Here is an 18,354-nt window from a genome sequence, read left to right on the forward strand (position 1 = left end):
GAGAATCTTATTAAGTTTACATGAATCTGTTAGAGCTTTAAGAATAACTTGTGATAGAATAATTTTAGGTATATTATTAATATCTTTATTTGAAATAAAATACTTTCAGTTTCCCTCTTAGTTCTTCTTTTAGAAAAATAAAGTTGAGAGTGAGAGAAAACTTCTAAATTCCTTTTAAAAGTTCAATCACAGTGAAGAATATAAAGAAAGATTTTTCTTCTTATCTACAAAGACACCATACCACTTGTAATTCTTACAGCAATATTGTGTCCAACATTTAAACTGGAATATCGAGTGTACCCTTATGTTCTAGAAAAGGAAAGAAATGGTGCTTCTATCTCAGTTTAGCTCTTTCCATGCTTGTGTCCTTCTAACCAAGGCACAGAACGTCATTGCTGCTTTTCATGCCTTCCGCAGATACTCCATTTGTGCCCTGTTCTATGGGACATAGTAGATTTATCCAGATGGGGATAATTTTTCTGTAATTTTAAAGCAGATATTATTAGTTTGCTTTTTTTTTCCTCTTTGCAGTAGGGTGTGGAGAAACAAAAAAGGCAAGAGAAATTCAATATGTTAATCTGATTGGATTACATAATACAGTAAAAGCCAATGGGTAACTTCAGTAGTCTCTATAAGTATTTTGGAAGATGTCATAGTGTTAATGTCCCTAGAACTTCTGATGGCAGTGAAAATGATTCTCACTTAACAGTTAGATGGTTAAGTCTCTCAAAAAGGAGTGACAAAAAGGTAAACTCCAGAGTTTTAAATTTAGTACCTTATTTGTTTTGGTTTTTTGTTTCTTTGTATGTTTATTTTGCTTTTTATTATGTTGTTTTCTGGTATAAAATTTAGCAAATATGATATTCTATGATCATTATTGTGCCCAATATGGTGAAAGTTGAATTCACTTCATTTTTCTTTTACATACTGCACACAAATTAAGCCAAATTCTACTTTTAATTTTTGAACATGTTATTTATGATGGGCTCAGGAGAGTAAAGAGCAAGAGTTCTCAGTAGAAAGGAATCCATCATAAGCTCTATCAGAATGCCTTTTTCTGATTTAAACCATAACCAACACAGTTGAATTTCTGGACACCATATACATTGAAATTTTATTTTTTATATCAAGACAATTTAATACGTTGATAAATAAATGAAGGAAGGCCTCCAAACACCCAGAGGTATTCTTTTTAAACTTGCAAATGTTTTGTAATGGGATTTATTAAGTCCCTTTCCCAGAATAAAGGGAGAGGTTGAGAGGAAGAAAGAAAAAAAAAGGTAGTAATGGAATGCTTTCCTAAAACGGTTGGGTCACCAATATAAAGTGAACATGATTTACAAGACTAATACTTTTATCTTTTGTTCCTTCCACGTATGTTTCACTTTTCAGTGTTTTATTTTTCTGCCAACAGAACGTTATTTTGCAATAGAAGTATTCTGGATCGTTTTGGAAAAGTTCATTTCTGCTTCCATCCAAAATTCCTGGTGTTGGTCTTTTTAAAACTTAGGATAAAGAGCAAAGTTAGTCAAAATTAAATTTTCTCCCTTTAGGTAGGAATACTTTATTAATAGTAACCTTTTCTTCAGATTATTTCTCCTTTTAATTTTTCTGAAAGTCTTCTAGACACATGCATATTTTTATGTTGTTTTGTTAAATACCACAGTCATTCCAAATATAGATTGATGATAGAAATGACTTGCTATGAATATATTCACCAAATATGCTCTATCCCCAGTACACAGCACTATACCATGTACAAGGTAGCAAGTTATTCTCAGGGATAAAAACTCTTTTAATCACTTATTTAACACAAACTTTTACTAATATGATTTATTAAGACCCTATCAGAAGAAAAAGAAGAAATAAGGTCTAAAACTTAAAATGATGATTTTTTACATAATTTTAAGCATACTTTTATCATAAGATACTTACTCTCTGCAGCAGATAATGAGTTTGTATAAGATAATACCATGTTGATGCTTTTTAGTTGTGTGCTCAGATGCTGAGTTATGTGTAATATTATGGAAGCGTAAGAAGTTTTAGCTTTTGTCATGGACTGAATAGACAATATGCTAAAAACCACACACAGAATATATTTTTGCATGGCCAAAGATTAAGTTGATATCTTACCATATTTCTACTCTTTATTACTGTGTTGTGAAAGTAACTATCTGGCCTGATAGCAACTATTTTTTAAGTCTGTTCAGTAGGCACATTTTATCTGTACCATAGCCTCTCTTAAGAAGTGTCATGCTGTTCACTTGTATTCTATCTTGTTGCTTACCACATGCTTAAAACAAAACAAAACAAAACAAAAATAGCATCCAGTAATTTGCAAAGAGCTTTGAATTTGTCCCTGTGAAAACTTATTTGTACATTGTAGTATTATTGTTCCCTGATGGTGATTCTAGTAAAAACACATAGTCACATAATTGGAAACACCTTTCAACAAATTATGGAATTTTTTTTTCTTTCCTCCGCTCTCCAACCTCCCCAAACTCCTAAGGGTTAAAAATGACCAGAGGAACTAAAAGATGCTAGTTATAGCAACTTACTTGCTCAGTGATAGCAGTTCAGTGATGGAAATAAAGGCTTTGAAGGAGAATTTGGACTCTAAGGTATTCCAGCAGAGAGCATCATAACCAGAAGGGATAAGCTGATGTTGGTTACCCAGATATGGAGGAAAGGTACATGTTTGTTCTGGTGTAGGTCAGGGTGGAGGAGGGGGTGGGCTGGTGTCTTCTTTCCTGTTGGTAGATTATTGTAGTTGTGGCAAATGCAACAAGGAAGTTGTGAAACTGTTTGTAGAACCAGATTCATTTCCTCACAGAAAATTTAAAAAAAAAACAACAAAAAAACATGTCTTTATCCCCTGTCAGTGGAAGTCTGACTGTGACTGGTATTGGTATTTTAGGCACAGGTATGATTTTTATGGGTGATGATGTGAAGTGATTAAGAAATGTAAATGATGGAAAGAAGAGGCTTTTCATATATGACAATGTGCATTACCATAGATTTGGTACAAAGGGAGAGACCAAAAAGACCAATCACAGTTACCTCTGATCCAAGCTTTTTGCTTTCCCTAGCAGGAAGATGTAGAGCTGGAGGCTGGGGAAATAAAATATGTGGAAGCCTATTTCAAGTGTCATATGGGCCTGGAAACTGAGATAACCAAAGCACAGTCTGATGTTTTTGAAAATTAGGTTAAGGCTGTGTGCCATATAGAAGACAGTTAACATTGTTGAATACCATAATATGGGAAGGGCTTGTTGAGTACCATAATATGGGAAGGCACTGCCCTGATTGCTTTATGTACTTTTCCTAATATAGCAGTTCTTAAACCTGAACATGCACTGGAATCTCCTGGAGGGCTTGTTTAAAAAAAAAAAAAAAAAAAAGATTATTAAAAAAAAAAAAAGCACAGATTATTAGCCCCATCCTCAGAGTTAAGGTGTGGCTTGATGAATATTTGCATACCTAAGAAGTTCTCAGATGGTACTACTAGCCAGGGAGCATACTTAGAGAACAAATACAATAAAAAAAACGCTTAAAATAACCGTATGATGTAGGCATTACTATTTGTATTTTACATATTAGTAGTCTGAACTCTAAGAAGTTAAATACCTTAACCAAAATCACCCAGCTAATAAGTGGCAGTATTCAGGTTTCTTCCTAACTCCAAAACCCAATCTTTCTCTACCTAATCATACTTTATTAAAAGATAAAGAGATAGAGGATAGTGAACAAAAGAAGGTAGAAATAATGTTATTTGACATTGGAGACTGACTAGCAGAGTAGGAACATCAGAGCTCTGGTGTCCCAGCTGGGCTGTGATCTTGACCAATTTGCAGCAAGGCTATTTTCTGGTGTATGAATTAGAGAAAACCTTACCATTGTTTATCTGAGGTGGTCAGCAGGATTGTCAGTGAGTTTTGAGGAAGTCTTTGCCAAGTCAAAAGAGTCACAGAAGATGAAAGGTTGATATTAGAAGTTGATGGTATGAAAGCTAAATTGGAGAAAACAAAGAAGAAAGCAAGTACTTTTTTATGGTAGTTACATCAGTTACTTAATGTGTCCTCAAATATGTGAAGAACAGAACAAAAACAGACACATCATTTTCACAGACCCTTGAAGAAAAAATAAACAACAAATAGGCAGATCAGTGAATATTGCCCTAGAGCACTGGATCTTCCCATTCATTGTCTCACCGTGCATAGCATTGTGGCTGAGACCATTTGCAGGGTTTCATTCTGTATCATCTCGTTATTTTCACACATGGTGTGTGCTTTCAACTGCATCATCTCGTTATTTTCACACATGGTGTGTCAATCCCACATCTTATATATCAAAATGAAATGATAAACTATTTTATTATTGTGAGATGTTTATGTTGATTCTATTGTTCTTTAAAATCAGAAAAATGTTATTCATCTGAAAAGAAATGAGTTGGATTTCACCAGCACATAATTCAAGGAGTTAATTTTTATCATTTTTATAAGTTACTATTCTCATAATACTCTGGAATTTTGAACTAATTTTACTTTTACTGCAGAACGCAATCTCACACTGCCAATTATTACTTAAGGCAAAATGCATGTCCACATTGAAGGGTTTGAATACTTAGGGTAGAATTTTGAAGAAAATATGTCACTGTCTTGAGGTCTGTGATTCCATCATGGTAATTTTCTTACTATCATTTTATTTTTTAAGCAAAGTTAAACCACCTCCACAAATTTCACCCAGCAAATCAATGGGCGGAGAATTTTGCGTGGCTGCAATGTTTGGGACGTCCAGATCGTGGTTTGCAAATAATGCAGGTCTGAAAAGAGAAAAAGGTATGTAGTTTACTGATGCTTAAATTTGCCTTTAGTAAAATTCATAGTGGTTCTCCTTGAATAATCTTGGACCCAGTATTCTCTAAATTCATTTTCCATTCAGTTAGCGTATCCATCCTCAACTACTCAAGCCTCGTGGAGGAGAAAGGCTATCCTCTCACTATAAATGTGAAATAAACTTTTAGCCCATCTGAATGTTTGTATTTTGTTTTGTTGGCCACAGTCTACCAGTGTCTTCAACATTGTTAATTCCATACCATTATACATTTTTTTTTCATTACATTTTTGACAAGCTAATTTCATGCCATTGCCTCTGAGGTGTGGAAAGCAAAACCCTTGTTATCCCTGTTTTAGAGACAAAGAGCTTGAGATCAGTGAGTTTAAATGTCTTAGCTGAAAGCACCAGTTAGGAGGTGATAGTATCAGAGTTTGAACCCAGGTTTTCTAAAGCTCAGTCTTGACTTTAAAAAACAAACCAAAAACTACCAACAACTTTGTCGTGTTATAAATTAAGATAAAAACAGTCTCCCACTCAGAAATAGGAGTCCTCTTTTACATTAACCATTGCTTCTTTGAATTTATATAGTTTTTTTTATCCCTACTTCAGTCACCAAGATCAGTACCTAAAATTTATATAATTATAGTTTTAGTGTATTATTCCTTCTTGTGTAGAAGAGTGCCTGCATTCATGGAACAGGTATTTAATGTTGAGTGTTAAGACTTTGTCTTTATTATTTTAGCACTATTAAAGTAGGTCAGAAACTGAGTTGTTAGCGAGGCACTTTTCTGCCGTGTTCCACAGGCTGTATTGTTCTTGGCAAAATGGCTCTGCTTTACACTTAATACTGGCAGTCAGACATCAGCCCTCTCCCTTGTTATCGCCTTTCTGTGACCCTTTCCTTGGAAATAGGATCTCAGGCACAGCAGGTTTCTTGCCTAAGTGGGAAAGGATACAGTAAAGTATGCAGGCCTTCCATTTTCTTATCCCATCTTTATTTTTTTGTTACCTCCTTAGTTTTAATGATGCTATCAAAATGACTTTTTGTTACTAGTTAAAACCCTCCGTGAAACTCGATTTCAAATGCTTCTCCCTTCTGTTCTAATTACCCTTTTAACTTACTACTCCTTTATGTCTGACTGACTGGTCGTTAGCCATTTTCTCAAATCAGCTGTAATTGATTCCTCTGGCATGGAGATAAGGTGACCCACCCAGCATTCATGAGTGATTTTATATGCTCCTAGGTTTACTGTAAAACCCAAGATAGAGGACTAAACCTGTTTTGGTCGTGAGGACATGTGTACTCCTTATAAAGTCATTTGATTAAATCCATATTCAGCACCTGACCTTAAAGTATGAGTGGTCTTCATTTACTATAGGGGCCAGTGATCCCATGGAGAGGAAAGAAGAAAGAGGATTTGGGGGGAGGGAGAGGACTTGCATGTTATTCATTTGTTGATTTTAATCCAAATTTAAAAGACAAAGTTTTCTGAGAGAAAGTAGAGGAGAAGTTAGGCTAATTTAGGCATACAGAGAGCCTCTCATGCAGTTGAGTTAGTACATCCCTTGTAACTAAATACTTAGTCCATACAATGTTCCTTTCCAGTCAGTCCTTCCCTGTCCCACCTGATGTCATTCATTTTTTGTAATGTGGAACAAATTACATTGCAGACAAATACAAAAAACTGAAATATTGTTTAACTGTATTAGAATTTTGGTATATTTTCAACATTCTTGAAATTAATTGCTTAAGATTTAAAAATATTTTGATAGCACAGAGATTCTCATATTCACTAGCATCTACTTCCAAGAGGCAACCTTTAGGCAGGGAGCAGGCACCATGTAAAAAATTTCCTGCTGTATTTTCTCTCAACAGCCTCAGAAAGGTCTCTTTCAGCCTCTGAAAGGTCAGTAACTTATAAAATTTATGCTGTGCTACTTTTATGCCATTATCACACAACCAGGTTCCCTTTTTCTGTTTGTAGATCAGTCCAAACAAGTTGTCGTTGAATCTCTCTACATTATTAGCTGCTATGGGACCTTAGTGGAGCACATGATGGAGCCACGACCACTCAGCACTGCCCCCAAGATTAGTGATGACACCCCACTGGAAGTGATGACATCACCTCGAGCCAGCTGGACTCTGGTTAGGTTAGTACCTCTTTCCATTGTTTTAGTGGCTTTATTGAAGTATAAAATATTAAAAATGTACAGTTTGATAAAGTTGACATATGTATACGTCTGTGAAACTAGCACCATAATTAACATTATAAAATATCCATTGCCCCCAAATGTTTTCTTTTGCTTCTTTGTTGTCTTTCCCTCCTGCCCCTCTTTATCCCTACCTCACCCACCGAACCCCAGGCAATCACTGCTCTCTGCAACTAGAGGTTAGTTTATAATTTCTAGAATTTTATATAAATGGAATCATAGTGTGCGTACTCTTTTTTGTCTTACTGCTTTTCACCCAGCAAAATTATTTTGATCCATCTCTGCTGTTGCATTTATCAGTAATTCCTTTTTTGAGATATAATGTACATACAATCCATTTAAACTGAATTTTCAGTAGGTTTCCCTACAGTAGTGTACCCATCACCACAATCAATTTTCATCACCCCCAAAAAGAAACTCTGTACCCATCAGCAGTCACTCCCCACTTTCCCCCAACCCTTCAGCCCTAGACAATCACAATTTACTTTCTCTTTGGATTTCCCCACTATGGACATTCCATATAAATGGAATCATACAAAATGTGACCTTTTACATTTGGCTTTCTTCATTTAGCATAATGTTTTCAAGGTCCATCCATGTTGTAACATGTATCATTCCTCTTTATGGCCAAATAATAGTCCACTGCATGGATAAACCACATTTTGTATCCATTTGTTTAAACATTTTGTTTATCCATCAGTTGATGACATTTCCGCTTTTTAGTTGTCATGAATTATGCTGCTAAGAACATTCACATACAAGTTTTTGTGTGATCATATGCTTTCAGTTGTCTTTACTGTATGCCACCTTTTGAATTACTTTGTCCTTGCATCTTTGTGTTATGTTTTCTAGGACTTGGGTTGTTTTCTGTCTCACAGATAGAGCTTTATGCTTCCTCTGTTTCCATTCTCACGTTCACTGAAAATAGAGAGTACATTGGAACAGCCATTAAGGGGACTGGAAACTAATAAAAATAGATTGGAAGGTTTCCTTTTAAAGTGATTCCCAGGATATAATGGCTAAGCACTGTAGAAATGTTTATTAAGAGTCAGAGTCCTTCTAAAAAGTATGTGATCATTAGAATCTTTATAAGCAAGTATTAAAGAGGGAGAAATAAAATCTAGAATAATACCTGTTCAATTTAGTGTACAGTGTTACAGAAGAGGCAGAAAAAAATTTGTCCTGACAGGTATGGAAGGAAACAGACAAAAATGGATCTGAAAATAAGCCTCTCCTTTTGACATTTAAAATATTCTTATATTGATTTTGGGAGGCTCCAGCATTGTTACTACTACTTTACTGGACTAGATTGATCTGATCAATATCTTATTTATCAAGCTATTTAGGAGCAGGCAGATCTAATTAAAATTACTGCACTATTGTTGAAATAAGTGGCTTATTTTGGAACTCAAATACTAATTAGGTCTGTAATAAGTCAACCATTAATTTAACTGCATGGTGTTTTTTAAAAACCACTTTACCTGCTTTATTTTATCTTAAAATATACACATATTCTGAATAGTGAGCTCTAACAGTTGTCCAAAATTAAGTAAAATTAGAACTACTTAGTTGTGACATTTGAATTCTACACTCCCTCTCTGTCCAGTGCTTTGAATGTCTTGTCTATGCTATTAGTAGGTCTTCTGCCATTAAACTAGTATCAGCTCTACTTAACTGTATGACTCTCTGCCACCTTTTTATTCTTTTTAAGCAGATGACCTTGTATTTCAGGTTTCAGCATTCCAACAAGTTCATTTTAATGATTGCAAAGATAGTGTGAGTTTATATCAGTGTCTATAAGTGGTGACAGTGATGGTGATTTACATCCCATCTATTAAGCTTAAATATTAATATTCTTCTGCTGTTTCCTTAGAACTCCTCAATGGAATGAATTGCAACCACCATTTAATGCAAACCACCCTCTGCTCCTCGCTGCCGATGCAGTCCAGTATTATCAGTTCCTGCTTGCTGGCCGTAAGTAGTTCTCATTGTTTTTTATTTTCCATACAGTATTCTGAGATTTCATCTTAAAATGCTGACTTTTAATGCAGCCATGCATATGACCACTGGCCCATAGGCTGTAAACAATCAGATTGAGGCAAATAAGAAATTTAATATAAAAGTAAACCATAAGCTTTAGCACACATTAAGTATGCCTCTATTCATATTACTTGGCCATGAGATATACTCCTGCAATTATATAAGTTCATGGGGGGTATATCTGATGGTCTCCAGAGTTTTTTTTTTTTTTTTAATTAGGATACTAGGATATAATAAACTTCATAAAACTTGGTATCTGTTTCTGACATGAAGAAAAACACTTCTCACCGTGAAAGTATCAGCAGGTTTTTCTTTTTGTAGGATTTTACTTGGAACAATGAAGCAATGATTGCAACTCCATGGGGTATTTATTTGTTTACTTTCATATCTAAGCCCTAACATTTATAGAGATTGATCCACGGTCTTTTTTCACGTAAGGGAAAAATGTACAGTGAACTGGAAACAGCGTTTTTTGCAGGGGAGACATAGAAAGACAATTTAGTATTTATTATCCAGTTTATGTTCATAGAATTAAAAATTCTTTACAATTATAACTTAATTTTGTAGAATTGACTGGATCCTTAATTTCACTTGATGGCTATGAGCACTGTATGTTTTTAAGAAACTTCCTAAAGAATCAACATTGACATGCTTTTAATGGAGTTTTGTTGTATTGAACTTACTATCTTGCCTGGCCGTTTTATGCAGCATGAAGTAAAATAGTTCTAAAACTATTTTATTTTATGTTTATAATGTGTTACATATTACACTGGAAACAGAAAATTTACTGACTTTCCTTGAAATTTCTGAAACTCCATAATTGTAACAAATAGTTGGTGCCTTGCTCTCTTATAAAATTGAACTCACTGATTCTTCCAGCATGTATTTACTGAGTGACTTCTGTGTGTCAGGCACTTGTGATTTAACATGAAGAATATGTTGCTTCACTAATGCAGGAGACAGGCGTTTCATAAAGAAGTAAAATAAAATGAGATGGGTATATTAGTGAACTGTGAGGGCAATGACTTTAGTTGCTAAAGCCCTCACAGGGGGGTGTGGTAAGTCATTTTCAGGTTCAAGAAGCAGAATATATAAAAGTTGTTAGGTTCTAGGTTATTGAAGCATGTATTTAATTTTTATCATTTGAATTGGGAAAAAAATGTAATTTGTATAATATCACATGAAAATCAGGAGAACATTTTCTCCCTGCCTCTCAACAGTGGTGAAAATAGTGTTGAATTAAGAAGAGTTGACTCAGAATTAATAATGGTTTTCTTTGTTTTGTTATTCTGATATTTTGTTATTTATTGTGTTCCATAGACAAATAGTAATAAGTCCCAGATATATAAGACAAAGATAGGGGCATAAACCAAATGCAGCTCTGTCCCTTGATTTTTGTGTCCTGGCAAATTAAGCTGATTGACATTACTTGATTTTAACAGCTGTAAACACCTTTGTCTAATTCTTCGAGTTACAGAGATCCCCAGGTGCACAGTTTAAGAACTACCACTATAGGCAGTAGCAAACCACCAGATATTTTCAAGCGTTGGAATGACACCATCAGAACTGCATTTTAGAAAGATCGCTCTGACAGTGTTGTAATGGGAGTTTCAGAGGAGGGGAGGGGTGTGGAGGCTCGGTGACCCTGGAGCAAGGTGAGATGGCTTTAATTATGTCTGTATTACAGAGAAGACAGGACAAACCTGTGAGATGTTGCAGAGTTGGAATAGAAAAGAATTAGAGATAATTTGTAAGAAAGTAGTCACTGATGATTCTACAGTTTCTAGTTAAAATATGTAATATAAATGCATTTCATGTTAGACCATTCCAGATGGACTAGCTTAGGCCAAGGATAAAGAGGCCTGAGTTCCAGTACCAAACCACCTCTCAATAATTTGATAAGTGTAAAATATTAATAACAACACTTGCTCTTAATAAAGATGTTATTATGGTCAATGAAGGGATGCTGAAGTTCTGTAAAAACTGTAAAACAGTTTAAGCATCACTCTTTATCTTTGTTTCTTGTCTCAAAAGTACTGAATTCCAAATAATAGACTTCAGAGAGTTAATAATGAAATACCTATGCTGACTATGCGATACTGGCCATGTTGTAATATCTGTTTTCCAAATGGCGAATATAATTAATTTGTTTTCTCTGATTTTGTGAAATGTCACTGTAGATATAATTTAATAGGGTATAAAAACACCTAGGAGATAAGTATTTTTGTAATAATTATTATACTACTTCTTTACACTGATGGTAGGGACACAGAATTAGCCTGATTTTAAAGTCCTGTTTTCTACACAAAGAAAGTCTGTTTGATTGAGAGTCTTTGGACATGCCCGTGTATTACAGGACTGAAGCAATTAAATATGCAAAAGATGGACATCGGCGTCAGAGGAATAAAAGCCTGAAATAACAATTGGTAAAAGCAATGCTGGAGCCAGTTTAGAGAGAATGTCTTTACCTGCCCATCTGTTGGCTCCTTTATGCAAGTTAGAGCCTCATTAAGAAGACATTCTTATTACCCTCTTGCTTTCTCTCCACTTCCTCTTACTGAAACCATTTGAGAAGATGTTGTGACCTCTTAAAACACAAGGATACCATACCTGATGCTGGGAAGCTTTTGTTTTACCTAACCATATTGGAAATTACCTCTTATTTGCCAACTTGAAAAATTGATAAATATATTACTCAAAGTATTTTCAGATATAACCATTTGGAGGAAAACTCTACTGCAAACGTCTCAGATGTTACACGCATTTTCTTTGTTGTATTTGGATCTGTGAATCAAGTGAAGCAGACTTGTACAAACTCCGGAAATTATAATAATAGTAGACAAAGTATGATGTAAATGGAAATGGGAAAGAGACTTTGTCTCAGGGAGAAGAGAGTAGGAGAGCAGGATGTTTAGCAAGGAATCCCCACTCCCCTTCCAGCCCTGTAATCATAATAAGTACACTGCTAGTTGATAAACAGAGTTCTGCATATGTGGCAAAAGGGTGACTGATGGGGGAGGAGAAGAGAAACTTGCCTGAAACACTAAAGACTTCTCACCTAACATTGAACTGAAGGAAGCAAAAACTCCAAATGTTGTGTTCTTAACTGTAGTCACATTTCCCACCTGTATTAATTGAATGGGAATGATGCAAAATTGAGGCATTTTGGTCTATCAGAAATTGAATCATACCAGAATGCTCCTTACTCTACAGAGGTGGAGATGTCTTCTTTGTTATTAGGTTGAACCATAGGAAATTACCATTTTGAGTAAGTAAAACAGAAGTCAAATATCAGCAAATTCAAATTGTTTGAGTACATTGATTAATTTAAATGTGTAAAATGAATGTACAGTTGGTAATCTAATCTTGCTGTATGGCTCAGTAAAGGTAAAAGTCAAGAATCTAATATGAAAAAAATGTTTTGCTTTGGTCGTAAGAAATCTTGGGAACAGTTTATAAAAAGATTATAGCAGAGGAAATTAGTAATTTTTGTGTTAACACAAAAAAAATTTTCTCCCTTCAAAAAAATTGCATACTGTAATTCCTTTTTCTGAAATAAGCACTTTATTTCAGTGCATTACTTTGCCAAAAACAAAGATAAGCATTAGAAGAGACTAACAAATATCATTTTGCTTTGAATATGACCCCAAAATAGACAATAGCTTTTTCGTTAGTCTGCTTCAGTGCTTCCCAAATTATAAATTAAAGATAGGATTTACTGAGTTGATTTAGGAAAGTTTTATTTAGGGGAAAAATAATGTTTCCTCCTTTTCTTTCAGGTAATTTGGCAGCAGCAGTATTTTTAAGTTGTTGACATTAACTAGCTTTATTGGGGGGAGGTCAGACTTTGAACTTCTTTCTGAGATAATCCATGGGTATGTGAGAAGTTCCTCCGTAAGCTTATTGAATTTTCCTGGTTAAATGGGAACAGGAGATCATTCAACAGAAACATAGCCTTGATACACAATAGAAAGGTAACTGGGATCCATAGAATCTCTCTCTGTTTTATTTGGGATATAATTGTTTTCCTCTACCTTTACAAGCATTATAGGAAAGGTGGAGAGAACTTTTGACACCATATGGAAAGGAATGAGAAACACAGAAAATGGTTAAAACATATAATATATACTTTAGATATATATGTTTCAATTGGATTTAAAATTTTATGTGTGTGAAAATAATGTTTTTATTGGGTATTTCTCAAAGTTCCATTTGGGTTGTACCATTCTTCCTGAAACAACAACAAAAACCAGAATATATAAAACAACTGTTTTCAAGTTACTGGATACCAGGTATTGAAAGACAGTGGTTCCTGGGGTGCCTGGGTGGTTCAGTCGGTTAAGCGTCCAACTTCGGCTCAGGTCATGATCTCATGGTTCGTGAGTTTGAGCCCTGCATCGGGCTCTGTGCTAACAGCTCAGAGCCTGGAGCCTGTTTCAGATTCTCTGTCTCCTTCTCTTTCTGCCCCTGCTCTGCTCACACTCTGTCTCTGTCTCTCAAAAAGTGAATAAACATTTTAAAAAGAGAAAGACAGTGGTTCCTGAGAGATGGGAAACAAACGAGGCAAGCCTTACAACTGCCTCCATTTATTGCCTTGAAAGAGTTTCTGGGCTGTGCTGCAGTGAGGGGGGGCAAGGGGGGATCCAAGTGGAATACAGAGAGAGGACACAGAGCTGAGAGTCCAGTAAGACCAAGGAAGAGCATCTACCAGCAAAGTATTATGAGCTATTATCATAAATAAAGTTTACCTGTAACAGCCATACCATTTCATTTATATGTTGTCTCTGGTCACCTAAAAATTATAACCAGAAAGTTGAGTAATAATGACCCACAAAGCACTGCCTATTTACTGTTTGCTAACTCCTAACTAGAATTTTCTGGATTAAGCCATCAGAGAGAATGGATCTGCACAGAATGTGAACTCTGAACATCTGCAGAGGGTCCTTCTCTAGTATTCTGCACAGTACTGGTGGTTGTAGGAAACCACCAGAAGCCAAGGAAACAACCACCAGAGAGTCCTAGAGCTCACACAGGGTCAGGAATAGTGACTCTAAAAGAGTGATTGCAACTGTGTTCCATATGTTTGAAAAGTTAAGCAGAGACATGGGAAATTTTAAAGATTCAAATCAAAGTTCTAGATAAGAAAGCCTACATGTGAAAGTTGTACTGGATAAGATTGAAGATAAATTAGAAATCATGGAAGAAAATACTAGTGAACTTGAAGATAGACCAAGACAAATTGTCCAAAATGAAACACAGTAAAAACAGTATTTTAAACAGTTTCACTGAGCTGTAGGATAACCTGCACTTGAAAGCAGAGTCCCTGAAGGAGGGGTTGTATGACAAGAGGAATAATCAAAAAATGTCCAGATCTGATATAAATTATAAGTTCACAGATCTGAGAAGGTCAATAAATCTCAAGCACAAGAATCTTGAAGAAAACCATACCAAAAAGTACATTATAATCAAATTGCTCAAAATCATTTAGAAAGAGAAAAGTCTAAAAGCAGCTGAAGAAAAAAAAAGATGTTACATACCTAGACAAAAATGATAAGAATGGCAGATTTAAGTACTGAAAGGAAGCAACTGTTAACCTAGAATTCTGTCCCCCTTCCCCAAAAAAATCCTTCAAAAGGAAGGCAAAATAAACATATTTTCCAGATATACAAAAAATTTAAAAATGATCAGCCATAGATGTGTTCTGTATGGAATGTTAAAGGAAGTTGCAGAAGAAAAATGATACTAGATGGAAAGGAGTGAAGAACACTGAATATGGTTAAAACACAAAATATGCGGGGTTTGGGGGTAATGATTTCTGTCTCTTTAAAATTTACTGTTAACCCCAAAATAGTATCAATGTATTGTAGTCTTTAAAATACACACACACATAATGTATTGTAGTCTTTGTGTGTGTGTGTGTGTGTGTGTGTGTGTGTGTGTGTGTGTGTAAATGTATGACAACAGTAGCACTGAGGCCAGGAGTGTGGGAAATGGAGCTATTCTAAGGCTTTTATAGCATATTTGAGTGGTATAATATCACTTGAAAGCAAACTTTGATGTATATAATTAAACTTACATAATGTATATAATGAAATGCATGTGATGTATATAATGAAACCAAAAGCAACCTACACCAAGAAAGAAAATAAAAGGAAATAAAGGAAATAAAAATAGATAAGCACGATGATGTAACCCTAAAGCATATCAGTACTTATATGAGTTATAAATGGTCTAAATGTTGTAATAAAAAATCAGTTTTTAAAATTGGATAAAAAAATAATCCCCAACTATATTCTGCTTAAGAGAAACATACTTGAAACCCTGAGTTACTACATTAATATCAGACTACATGAAATACTTCATCCAACAAAGTATGATACACATTCTTTTCAAGTGCACAGCAATGACCAGGATAGACCATATTATGAGCCATTAAACAAGTCTCAATAAATTGAAAAACTTTCAAGTCATACAAAGTATATATTCTCTGATCACAATAGAATTAAATAAGAAATGAATAACAGATCTCTGGAAAATCCAGAAATATTTGGAAACTAAACAACATACTTCAAAATAATACATGGTTCAAAGAGGAAATCAAAAGGGAAATTAGAAATTATTTTAAACTGAATGAAAATTACAACAGAAAAGATCCATATCTTAGAATACTATTCAAGAAAAAAAAAGTGGATTGAAGTGTAAATATATGCAACAAATTGGCTGAATCTCGAGGACATTATGCCAAGTGAGAAAGCCAGTCTCAGAAGTTTGCTTACTACAGATCTTAAAAGCACCAAGAGAAAAAAAAGAATTCATTTATATAACATTCTCAAAATGACAGAATTCTAGAAATGAATAACAGATTAGTGTTGACCAGGCCTTAGAGACAAAATAGAAGGGAAGATATTGAACATGACTGTAAAGGGTTAGGTCGATCTTTGTAGTGATGGCATAGTTCTGTATCTTGATTGTAGTAGAGGTCACACAAATTAACACATGGCAGAATTTGATAGAACTCTACACAAACATATACATACCCTTACACAAAATGAGTGTATGTAAAACTGAATATACAAAACTCATGAAATCTGCATAAGGTCTGTGGATTGTACCAATAGCAATTTACTGGTTTTGAAACTAGCTGAAGGCTATACAGAAGACTACTCTATATTATTTTGCAGCTTCTCATGAATCTATAATCATTTCAAAATAAACACTTTAAAGAAAAATAGAAAAAAATGCATGGGGTGGCACTACCTCAATTTTCTTTTTTTTTTTTTTTAATTTTTTTTTTCAACGTTTATTTATTTTGGGGACAGAGAGAGACAGAGCATGAACGGGGGAGGGGCAGAGAGAGAGGGAGACACAGAATCGGAAACAGGCTCCAGGCTCTGAGCCATCAGCCCAGAGCCCGACGTGGGGCTCGAACTCACGGACCGCGAGATCGTGACCTGGCTGAAGTCGGACGCTCAACCGACTGCGCCACCCAGGCGCCCCTACCTCAGTTTTCAAGAGCAAATTTATAGGACTAAATAATGCCTAATGTTATGAAAGAGAAAGTTCTGAAAGCAATGGCCTCAGCTTCCACATTCAGAAACTAGAAAAAGTAGAATAAATTGAGGCAAAAGAAAGAACATGATGGAGATCAGAATGGAAATCAGTGAAATAGAAAACAAAAACAGTAGAAGAAATAGAAAATATAGAAAAAAACAGGAAAAATCAATTAAACTATGATATCATGGGGTGGTTTTCTTCTGCTTGGGGTTTATGAGATTCTTGGATTTGTGAATTTATAGTTTTTGTGAAATTTGAACACTTTTATGGAATTACATGTTCAAATATTTTTTTCTGTCACTTCCCTTCTCTCCTTTTGTGACTCCAGTTATATGTATGTTGACCACCTGATATTTTCCCAGCTTACTAAATTTTTTTCATTTTTAAAAATTCTTTCTTTTTCTCTCTGATTTCGTATAGTATTCTACCTCTTTTAAAAAGTTTATTTTGAGAGAGTGTGTACATGCATGCTGGCAGGGGGAAAGGCAGAGAGAGAGTGAGAGAGAATCCCAAGTAGGCTCCACACCACCAGTGCAGAGCCCAACACAGGGCTTGATCTCACAAACAATGAGATCATGACTTGAGACAAAATGAAGAGTTGGACATTCAACTGACTAAGCTACCCAGGTGCCCCTCTACATATTTAAATACATTAGGTCTTCTACTCTACTTGGCCTAATCTGCTGTTAATTTCATTCAACATATTTTTAAAATTTCAGGTATCATATTTTTCATCACTGGCAGTCCCATTTGGATCTTTTTTATATCTTTCATTTCTTTCCTCATCATGCATGTGTTTGAACATATGGAACATTTGTTTTATAATAGCTCTTCTAGTATCTCAGGGTTCTATTTCCTTTTACCACTATGGTGTTTTTGGAGGTTTTTCTATTGATTGATTGTTCTCCTAGGTCTGGGGTGTGTTTTCTTGCTTCTTTATATCCCTAATGATTTTTGATAAGATGCTGGGCATTTTCAGTTTCATGTTGTTAAGTGGTGGATTGTTCTTTACTCCTACAATGCATTCCTATTACTTGTAATATATGTGATTCTTTCTATGCCTATTCTTAAGCTTTATTATGGAGGGTTCCAAATTGCTTTTTGCTTAGGCCTAATTTAGTTATTTTAGGAGATAATGAAAATCAAGTCTCTCTTATGTGGCCAGTAGTGGTAATGTATGATCATAATTATTTTTTAAGCTTCAGTTGCTTGAAACCTGTGTATTATCTTAATTATTATCTTGCATTACACCACTTCTGCAGTTTTACTTCTGACTCTTTTTACTTTTTGCCTCTAACATAAACACAAATAAGAAAGATATATGTGAGTGACTATAACACATTGTGATAAGTGCTATGTTGATAGCATGAATTAATTGGTACAAAAGTTCAAAGAAGAAAGAAGTTAGTTATTAGTGGGGCTGGAGAGAAGTGGCTGAGGAGGTTAAATCTCTAGGATTTAGAACTATGTAAGGTGACTGAAGAAAAGTGAGGAGGAAAGGATGACTGGCTTGGGCAATAGCTTATGCCATTCATTGCAACATTAACTGAACTATGTTGTCTAGAGTAGGAAAGAGAATTGGTGATTGCATTGTGGCGTCTGTATTGGTACCTGTGGTAATGTTCAGTAGGCTTTTAGAAATAACCCCAAAACTTCCATATGTGTGTTTACAGGTTGCAGCTCCCTTCTGAGTTTTGTTTTGTTTCTTTGTTT

At 35.0% G+C, this 18,354-nt stretch overlaps 1 protein-coding gene across 1 annotated transcript in view; it reads left to right on the forward strand.

Annotated features, from left to right (window-relative positions):
• The window catches only part of BCAS3 (BCAS3 microtubule associated cell migration factor), a 606,762-nt gene that overhangs the window by 300,869 nt on the left and 287,539 nt on the right, over nucleotides 1-18,354 (forward strand). The window contains exons 20-22 of the mRNA XM_053211840.1: nucleotides 4,714-4,838; nucleotides 6,822-6,987; nucleotides 8,921-9,021. Of these exons, the coding sequence (XP_053067815.1) occupies nucleotides 4,714-4,838; nucleotides 6,822-6,987; nucleotides 8,921-9,021 (392 nt within the window). The remainder of the gene's footprint in view (nucleotides 1-4,713; nucleotides 4,839-6,821; nucleotides 6,988-8,920; nucleotides 9,022-18,354) is intronic.

This window comes from Acinonyx jubatus, chromosome E1, assembly GCF_027475565.1.
Source record: "Acinonyx jubatus isolate Ajub_Pintada_27869175 chromosome E1, VMU_Ajub_asm_v1.0, whole genome shotgun sequence".
Lineage (NCBI taxonomy): Eukaryota > Metazoa > Chordata > Mammalia > Carnivora > Felidae > Acinonyx > Acinonyx jubatus.